Source organism: Lagenorhynchus albirostris, chromosome 6 (assembly GCF_949774975.1).
Source record: "Lagenorhynchus albirostris chromosome 6, mLagAlb1.1, whole genome shotgun sequence".
In the NCBI taxonomy this organism is placed as follows: Eukaryota; Metazoa; Chordata; class Mammalia; order Artiodactyla; family Delphinidae; genus Lagenorhynchus; species Lagenorhynchus albirostris.
Genome location: NC_083100.1, coordinates 23,669,017 through 23,679,910, shown reverse-complemented (window position 1 = coordinate 23,679,910; position 10,894 = coordinate 23,669,017). Strand labels below are relative to the sequence as shown.

At 35.0% G+C, this 10,894-nt stretch overlaps 1 protein-coding gene across 1 annotated transcript in view; it reads left to right on the top strand.

The window, feature by feature from the left end:
* Positions 1-9,985: 9,985 nt before the first annotated feature.
* The window catches only part of SPAG16 (sperm associated antigen 16), an 873,487-nt gene continuing 872,578 nt past the window's right edge, over positions 9,986-10,894 (top strand). The window contains exon 1 of the mRNA XM_060151305.1: positions 9,986-10,112. Coding sequence (XP_060007288.1) covers positions 9,986-10,112 — 127 coding nt within the window. The remainder of the gene's footprint in view (positions 10,113-10,894) is intronic.

Below are 10,894 nucleotides of genomic sequence, written 5' to 3'. Positions count from 1 at the left end.
TCATTTGAGCCAGGAAATTTTAAGTCAGACTCCAAACCAATAAACATCTTTGCTGTTTGCTTCAAGAGATTCTTACAAAGCAATTTTTCTGGGCAAACAAGTCGCTCATCTGGGCAAATAACTATCTCCTCGTCACAACATCAGTTTGCTCAGCTGAATAAACAACTCACCTATTAGGACAATATGGTTACATACCATCATGTATTATATGATACACTTTTTCTTTTAAATTTTGGATTTGTTTCTTCTTGTTAATCTTTGTTATATTCTTAACTCAAGCTGTATTTCCCTTCTGCCCCCTTTTTGTTTTGGTAACATTTTCCAATTTTATGCTATTATATATTGCTATAAAAGCCATTCTTTCTTGAGTAATTTTTCAAATTGGAATCAGCTATTAGATTGTCAACTTTCAGAAGAAGGAACCGTCTGCTATTCACTAAAATTTTTTTTTTTATTGAGGTATAGTTGATTTACCATGTTGTGTTAGTTTCAGGTGTACAGCACAGTGATTCAGAGATATATATATGTATATATATTGTATATATATATATATATATATATATGTGTGTGTGTGTGTATATATATATACATATATATATATATATGTATATATATTCTTTTTCAGTTTCTTCTCCCTTACAGGTTATTACAGAATATTAAGTATAGTTCTCTGTGTGAAGTAGGTCCTTTTTGTTTATCTATTTTACATATAGTTGTGTGTATTGTTAGTCCCAAACTCCTAATTTATCCCTCCACCCACCCACCCTTTCCCCTTTGGTAACAATGTTTGTTTTCTATGTCTGTGGGGCTATTCATTTTTAAATTCCTACTCCCCTCTTATCACTGATGCCTAGTTCTGAGCACTGTACATAGACGAAATCAATACATATGTACTGTGTTGAGTACATTCTTGTATTACATCCTTGACTCAACTTCTTTCTTCTAAAGACCAAAAAAGTCACGTATAGAGTTTCAGATAGCCTGTAATTTAAATATGAGAAAGGCAAAGAAAGGAGGAAGGGATGAACAGAAGGCAAAAGGAGTCTGTAGAAATAGAAGGTCTTATGCAATAATTAAACCTGAATCAATTGGGATTTTAACTTATTAACTTTTTATTTGAATGTACCATGTTTCTTTATTATTTACTTGGTGTTTTATAGTGCAAAATATCAAGAAGAAGCAATCAATACAGATATATTGATCAAAAATGAGTTAGAACAAAAAAACTAAATAGAATTTTTACCTGAAAATAGTTTTTAGAGGACACTGATTAAATTCAATAACTATTAAATAAGTCAAATGAAATGAAATCATAAAAAATGCTTTACAGGACAAAATGAAATGATTTAAATCAAGGAACTCATCATAACTGGGAGTTGCTATATATAAAATATTTTCCCAAGTGAAAATATTTAATCTCTGTAAAAGGTACAGATTAAATGATTTGTCATATTTTTATGCATGTTTGAAATATTTCGATATAAAAACATAAAATCTTATTGAAAGACATAAAACAAAATTGAACAAATGGAAAGGACTACTATGTCCTTAGTCAGGAAGATGTTATTATTAGGAAGTCAATTCTCCTAAATATATATATTTAATGCATATTTAATTAAATATATATATTTAATCTAATTAGAATCCCAATGCGGTTTTTTAGGGAGAGGAGCATGTATAAAACAATATTAATATTTATTGGCCCCAAAGATCTAAGAATAAAAGATAAACCTGAAAAGGGACTTGACATTCCAGATATCAGAACAGCAAAGTGGAAAAACGACTAAACACAAATAAATACAATATTGGTAAAGAAACAAACAAGTTAGAGGAATAGAATAAATATTTCACAAATAAATCTCAGCAAATATGAGAATTTAATGTATAAAATTATGTATTCAAATGGAAAGAAAAAAAATTTTTTCTGGTATTTTTTGTTCTGGTATTACTGGCTATCCACCTGGAAGAAATAAAATTGGAATCTATTTATCTCCTACACAAAAATAAACTCCAAATGAATTAAAGACTTAAAAATGAAAATAAAGAAGTAAAACTTGAGAGTTTTAAGACTTTAAGACAGTGTTTACCACACCTAAATTCTGGCAAAATATTCTTAATCAAAACTGTAAACCCAGAAGACAAAAAATATAGCCATAACTGACTATAAGAAAACCGAAAGTTTTTTCATTTTAAAATATATTATAAATGAGGCCAATAACAAGATGATAAATGTGGACAAATATTTGTAACAAAATTGATAGGCTAAGACCTAATGTCAATCAATTACAAGCAGCTCTCACAATTTGACAAAAAACATAGAAAAGAGGTAAAGGGTAAAAGACACTTTACAATATTGCAAATTGAAATGGCAACAGACATGAAAGAGACACTACAGTTCACTAGTTGTCAGGGAGTGAAAATTAATGTAATATTGAGATGTCATGTTACCCCCAGCAGAGTCAAAAATTAAAGGAAATCTATACATGTACGTACTGCAGATGTAAAAGTGAGGTTTTAAAATGTTGGGCAAAAATAATCTGGCAACAGCTACTGAAATTAAAAATAAATATACCTTTGAGGCAGATCTTCTACCATTCTACAGAATCTATACCACAGAAATCAAAGCAATATTACTTAAGGTTACATGTACATGGATTTTATTTATTATTGCTCATGGTTGCATTTTATGGTGGAAAGTTAAATAAATAAATAGTATTATAATAAATACATAGTATTATATGTACATTAAGGAACAGTGTACAGCCACTAAAAAAGTGAACTTTATTTATACAAATAATCTAGCCTCTCTCCCTCTGGAGAGCAAGCAGTTACCTGGTGGTCAAGTGTGGTTTGTAATCAAGTTGTGGTTTGTAAGTGTGGTTTGTAATCAAGTTGTGGGCTTCTTGACCTACTTAGTTACATGTATAACTAGAGAAACTCCTCAGTATCAGGAGACGGCAATAAACCTTGTAATCTGGCACACTCAGCAAGGATATTAAGTGATGCTTAGAGGCCATGGTGGGCTATAAATGAGAAAAATATAGAAAGACATCATATTTTTAACATGGATAATCTTGATGGGAGTGAGCAGATATGGTGGAAGGGTGCGGGGATGGGGAAGGATGATGCAAACAAAAAAGAAATGAAAAAGGCTGTATTTAATATATACATAATCACATATATGTGTATATATGTACATGTAAACGCATTTATTTATGATTATATATTTAATTAAAAGCATAAGTTACAAATAGTTTTTTAAGAGGTTATACACCCTAAAATCTGGCCATTTTCCTCTCTTATTTAAATCCTTTAGTGGCCTCCTATTAATTTTAGGATGATATCCAAATATATTGATATGGGCTATAGTCACATATATAATTCCTGCTACACTCTGCATCCTCATGTTTAGTTACATCCATTGATCTCCATAAGACATTTCACATATCACAACTGTGCCAAGAATCATGAAGGAAGAAAAGTCACATGGTTCACTCATTGATTTGCTAACCTTTAGTCATATTATAGTTGATTTAGAAAGGTGACCTTGAGAAGCTATATGTCTTCCCTTCTTACAATTTTGCAGTTTCTTTAATGTTACAAAGAATGGTACAAAATGAGCTCTGCTGAATATGCAAATAATTCTAACACTTCTGTTTATTAAAACTGACCAATCACCACAACCTAAGCATTAGCTTTTTAAAATTTAGTGAGGTTTTTTTTTGTTAGTTTGAAGAAATACACCCATGAATAGCAACAATAAGAAAACAAGTTGGGAAATTTTGCCAGAAGAAAGAAATTTAGAATTCTCTCTGAACCTTTAATTGTGTTGCATTTAATCGTAAAAAACATTTACAAACACAGACTAATTGTGAAAACTTTAAATGTTAAATTATTTTATGTGTGTAGGAGGCACTTCCATATAATACTCAATGGTGAATTGACTGAAGGAATACCAGAGGTAGAAAATGAGAGGAAGAACATTTTCTTGCATGCATATGGTATATTCCTGAGCTTTCCACTCTAGTCAGATTTGGTAAGAACAAACAGAAGATGATTGTTCTCTTTCCCAGTTTGGGTGAAGTGTCAAGGCTTGAAATAAAAGCAGAAAATGCCCTGAAGTCTGCTTAAACAGATTATCATGTAGCTATAGAGAGAAGTACTATATAGCCACTAAAAAGAATGTGCCATTTCTCCATCTACTGGTGTGGGTCAATGTCTGAAATATACTGTTAAGGAAATGTATCCTTTTTTATTATTGTGGTATGATTGACATATAACATTATATTAGTTTCAGGTGTACAGTGTAATGATTCAATATTTATTTATACCATGAAATAATCACCATGATAAGTCTAGTTACCATCAGTCTCCATACAAAATTACAAGGTTTTTTCCTTCTGATGAGAGCTTTTTAAGATTTACTCTCTTGGCAACTTTCAAATATGCACTACAGTACTATAGAATCTAGTCACCATGCTCTACATTACTTTCTCATGACTTATTTATTTTATAACTGAAAGTTTGTACGTCTTGACTTCTTTCATCCATTTCACCCACCCTCCAAACCCTCTCCCCCATGGCAACCACTGTTGTTTTCTCTGTATCATGAGTTTTGCTTTGTTTTGTTTGTTTGTTTTTGTGATGCTCTCCAAGTGAGACTTCCTCTTCTACCTACCCCTTCTTCAACTTCTACCTCCAACCCCTCACCACTCTCCGTGCAAATCCTCTCTCCTTCCAACCATTGCCATTTTTCTTCCCTCACCACTTCTTTTTATCTTTCTTTTCTCAGTCTGTAGATGAGGAAGTGCTTGACAAGTGGACAAGATAGAGGACAGTGCCTTCTAAAATAGGCCATTCAGTTCTTTTCCTATGTGTGAAAGCAAACTGTATTTCTTCCCCCTGTGTGGGAAAAAGAAAAGTTCTTTCAGGTCTAAATGCATAAAGGTATGTCATATCAGACAGTTTTAGAAAAACACCCTTGGCAGTAAAATATATCTTCAAATGTATTTTTAAAAAAAAGATTCTCTATAGAGTCAATATATCAGCTAAGCCTTGTTGAATTGCAAGTGACAGAAAGCCCAACAGAAACTTGCTAAAGGAAAAAAAAAATATGGTTCCAAATAAGAGAAGTGTCAAGGGATGAGTTTTGTTTAAAGCAACACTAGAATCAAGATTCAAGTAATCTTTAAAAACAAAATTTTTAAGAATAGTTTTAGGTTTACCAAGGAGTTGCAAAGGTAGTATAGAAAGTCCTCATATAGCCACATCCAGTTTCCCTTATTATCGACATCTTACATTAATATGGTACATTTTTATCACATTATTGAAGCAATATTGATACATTATTATTAAAGTCCAAACTTTATTCAGATGTTCTTAGTTTTTACCTAATGTCCATATGTTGTTCTAGGATCCCACATTACCTTTAATCATAGGCCGGCCTCCTTGGGAGCTTCTTGGCTCACACTTTCTCTGCTTTTCATGATGCTGACTGTTCTGAGCGATACCAGTAAGGTATTTTGTAGACTGTTCCTCAGTTGAGATTTATTTCATGTTTTTCTCATGATTAGTCTGGGTTTATGGGTTTCTGAGGTAGTGTTTGTCAGGTTTCTCCACTGTAAATTAATTTTTCCCCCACTTTCCATATTCTGCTCTTTAGAAGAAAGTCATCATCATGTGTGGTGCACCCTTAAGGAGTGGTGAGTTATGCTCCATTCCTTGAATGTAGTGTATCTACATCCAAATTTGGAATTCTTCTTCACAGGAGATGTGTCCATTCTCTTCTATTTATTTATTTATTTATGAAATCATTTCTTTATATCAGTATGAAATTATAGATGTTTATTTTATACTTTGGGTTATTTTCCAATACTACTTTATTAATTTTGTTGCTCAAATTGTTCTAGCTTTGTACATTTGGGGGCGCTCTTTCACTTAGTTACTGTGTCCCTTTGCTACACCCCATTTTTGTGGGATTTTTAGTTGGGGGCACTTTTTTACTTTCTGGCACTATAAGATGTTCCAGTCTTGTCTTGTACATTCCCAGAGCAGCCCTATATCCAGCCTTTTCTCCATTGGCTCTTCTTTTTATCGGAAAATGGTATTAATAAACCAAGATCTGGGTGGTAGGTCTGATCATTGCTTATGGGGGTGTTTTTGCTTCTAGACCCTATCAGCTGACAGAGCAAGGAAATATATACGTATATACTAGAGGTTCAGGTGACTTTATCTGGACTCAGGTTTTCTGTTTCTTTCACCTCGGTCCTCCATTTTTACTCAAGTCTTAGAAATTTTCTTCATGTTTGCAAAGTGACTAGCAACTCTAGAACTTAAATCCCAAGGGATGAAATAAATCCTTTTGCCAGAATCTCCAATTTCCCACCATGTCTCATTGGCACTTCTTAGGTCACATGCCAACTTGGCAGCGATCACTGTAGCCAAGAGAAATGAAATCTTATTATGCTAAGCTTGGGTCATGTGCTCATCACTAAAGTCAGAGGATTGATCCTATTTGAACTACATGGGCTAAGAACACAAGAGATATGAATTTGTGAACAGTTGTTAGTGAAAAAAAGGGAAAATATAGCTGTATGGCTGACTACAGTCAATTACCACTACTTCTATGAATTCTGAAATTCTAAAACTGGCTACACTTACTGTGAGCTTTTGAAAGAAAATAAGATAGTTACTTTCATAAAAAGATGCATTAGTGTATGGCTTGGGCTCTATTGGTAGCAAATGAACACTCAACTTCTGAAAATTGAATAGTAATTTACTATACCTTTACATATGAATATTTTCTCCTTTGAAACTATAAATGTGAAGAGCAAATCCATTGTCAGATTCTTTTCTGGTTTTGCTTTTAAAAATAATTTCACTTTTACAATAATAGAGCATTTAGTCTGGGAGGAAATAAAAACTGTTGACTTTTGTGGTTGTTGCTTCATTTTGACTGTCTCCATTGGTTTTCTTTATTTACCTCTTTCAGGAGCATATTCAAAGGGAAACTAGATGGTTTGCTGTTCATTTATCAAAATGTTAAGGCAATTTTCTTTTTTTTCTACACTTAAAATATTGTACAATATTTTAAAAAGTAAGGACTATAGAATGGAAGGACTATAGGATAGCATTATAACTGAAACCACTACTGTGATCTGAAGTTTTTGCTTTTTCTTAGTAAGGCTTTCACACTTCTTTTAAATTAAACCAGCAATTAATGGAACAAGAATTCCAATGTAAAAGGATTATTTTCAAATTCATCCATTGCAAAGACATACTGGTTTTAAGATATTAGCAATCACTACAGGAGGTTGCATCCCAATTTTTATCTGAAGGAAATTATTGGTTCTGTTTGTATTTGTTAAGATTACTTTTGCTTTTATTGAATTGCTTTTAAAAAATATTACTCATCCATTGTAGAAATCTAAAGGTTTACAAAGTAAGATATTAAAGACACTACTAATCTGAATTTTTAAATGCACTGCTACTCTGGTCCTGTGAAATGTGTTTAAATTGTAGGGAAGCCAAAAACATCTTGGGTGACGTCTAAATTTGAACGTCATGAAATGGATGTAATCAGATTGGTAGTTCTGAGTTAAAACTTTGGTTATTTGTAACACTTAGAAAATGAGACTTCCAGAATTAAAAAAAACATTTTTTTGAGGAGTGGAGTAATGATACCTCTTTAAGTTATGACTTTTTTTTTTTTAGCTCTTCTGACAAGAAACTTTTCCACTTCTTCTCTGCCTTAAATGGTGGATACTGGTCATAATTTATTTGTTTTCTTATGACTCAATATCTCCTTTTTTGAATTCTGGACATTTCTAAAAATATTTAAGTTTTGTCTTAAAAATTTTTCTATATATGTAAGTTCCTTATAAATATAATATCCAAGTTGAGACTGGCATATTCTCTCAATAATTTAAGTAAATTTTATTGGCATTTATTGAAAATATTTAATATACTGGACATTTTTTTGGGGGCGGGGCAACTTTATTTGCATTTAATAGTGATTTTTAAGCCCTATATCCAATGAAACCATTTTAAAAAGCTCTATGAGGAATGGAAATTTAGATGTCTATTACACTTTTCTTTAAAGAAAAAAGCTCAAATTTCTGAATGAGCAAGATTCACTTTTGTAGGTAGAGGCTTTGCTTCTTCATGATCTTCAGTGCTTCTTACATATTTTATTTCATTTAATCTATATTTTAGTAAGGTGGATATTAAAGTCTCTGTTTTAGAGAAGAGGAAACTAAGGCTGTCAGAGCTTAAGTTACTTAAGGTCATACAGAAGTGCCAGGATTCAAACCTATCTGTAGAACATGACATACTAACTCTAAAAATTAAGAGAAGAGCTGTTAAAACAGACAAAAAAAATCAAAGTATACGTTAATTGTTCAGAGACACCCTCCTCTATGGTTCTCTCACGTTTCTACATGTCTTGCTGAGTGTGCAAGGCCCTGACACTCCTCACCCAGGTCATATCTCAGGCTTGTGCTTGCAGGAAACAACCTTTAGGGATGAGGAAATTCCTCCCTTTGGAAGGAAGATCAGGCTTTTGAGAAAAGCAGTGGATACCCCAATTTCAGAGTTCCCTGAATTTTCAGCCCCTTATAATTCTTCCTTGCATCTTAATGAGCACTCGGGATATGTTTGATATGAGAAGTCAATGACAAGGAGTAAGTTATTAAAAGAATAAATACTACTAGGGATGAATTCTCTAACTATTACATCTAATTGTGATGTTTGAGTATGCTAAAAAAAAAATCCCAAAACCAAACCAAACAATTAAGTACAAATAACAGCTATTTCTTAGTGTCTACCATGTGGCTGGTGAGTTCTCAACTCTTTATGTTGTTTTACCTCTTGCAACAATACTTTGAGGTAGGTAATAATATCCCCATTTTAAAAATGAGGAAACTGGGGCCTTAAGTGGAGGCATTACATTAAATGGTTTGCCCAAGGTTTCATAGCTAGTAATGGTGGAGCCAGGCTCTGAATGCAGCCTCTCTGGTTCCAACATTGAAGCTCTTAATCACCTCATTAGAAGTTGCCATTATGTTTCTTTTGGTAATAAATGGGAATTTTTATAATGAGCTGCTGTTTGGCATCCAATTTTCATTAGAATGTAGGATGAAAAAGAATCCGTAAATAAAAGGGCGCTGTAGATGGTTCTGATACATACACAATATAAACCCGAGGAAGATTCTGTCATAGCAAAAGGACTGCACATGATTGGGCAAATATCATTTATTATACATTATGTTAGGACAATTTGTACCTCAAAATTCTTATGGAAATGGCTTTACTTTGGTAAGAATCAACATTACAACTACAATTCCAAGTCCCAGAGTATAAAACCAAAGAGAAAACAGATGTCCAGATAAATACTTTGAATGAGTATGAGAATGGAATTGACTAGGGTGACCATCCTAGTTCTTTATTGGTAGTTCCCCTGGGCCAATCTCTCAGTTATGATTTCTAGGACTTTTTTTTTTCTCCAGGTACTGAGGATCTTCCTCTTTTCCATTAGTTTTCCCTGGGGACAACTAGGACTCTATACACATACCTAAAAATCTGGGGACTGATGATTGTCATGTAAGAACCAACAGAAAGAAAATTTAGAGAAGAAAAAGTGAAAAACAAATGCTAGGGTCAAAACTGAAGAAAACCAAGCCATGTCGGTAAGAAAATGTGTGCAAACCAAGTCCGTTGCTTCATTTTATCTCGTCCAGTTCAGGAACGCATCCCGAGGGCTCAGGGTAACTAGGCAACGAGGTTGCCCCAGTAACGTAGGAAGCAAGGAGGACTTCCCCATTTAGGGCTCGGGGCAGCCCTTCCGGGCCCGGAGCCCGCGCGGTGGGAGGGGTGAAGGATGCCAGGCTCTCGCGAGAGCTGCGTGTGTGTTCGTACTGAAGCGTCTTCGCGGTTGCCCTGAGGGACACGGTGCGGTAGCCAGGGGCAGGCGCCCGGAGCGCTTCAGATGGCTTCTCAGAAAGGGATGCCCTCCTCGGCCCTGCGGGTTCTGGAAGAAGTGTTGGGCATGGGCTCGACGGCTGCCGGGGACACCGCGGAGGCGGTGGCCGCCGAGGGCGCCTACTACCTGGAGCGTATCCTTCCCGAGTAGGCGCGGCACCCAGACGCTGGCCGCGGTGACGGGTGTTGGGGGCGAGGGCGCGGGCTTCCCGCTCTGGGTGCCCTGTGAAGCTTGCGGACACCCAGCCGGTAGAGACGCCTATTAGACCTCTAGGTGGTTTCAACGCCACCGCGACCCCCTGATACCTACCCACTGTAATTTTTCACCTTGTAGTAGTTGTAGGCTGATGTGTTCCTGTTGGAAAAAGTTAGTAGTCACCACTCAGTAAACTTTGCATTTTATTTTAAAGTAGCACAACAAATTAATCCAATCCTCCTTTACCTCAGGGGTTTTCTTAAGCCCCCAAACCTTCAGAATGCCGTGAAAATAAATCCGTAGGGCAACATCAGGAGGTTAAGGAAAAGACCGCTACCTCTAGGCTTTAAGGAGAGGAAGGAGGAAGCTCAGAATATCCAGCTGGATCCTGTAGATGGTCCAGTTGTCTAATGCTTAAGTGATTTGTTTTGGTAGCATCTACTTACTGGGTAGTTTCAATCTGGGCTACTTAATGATAAAAATACCACCCCCCCCGCCCCCCCTCCGCCTTTAGCAACTAAATGGTAACCTCGTGACCTGACGAGGCTCAGAGATGTTAGGAAGAAACAAGATCAGACAGTGATGAGCGATTATCATTGGAAATAACCAGAAAAATTGAATAGCTATATGTGGATAATTAGGTTCACTATTTCTTGTGTAAAGCTTTTGAGCTCCCCTTCTCTAAATTAATGGTACTGAGGAGAGGGGGAGGGTTCATGA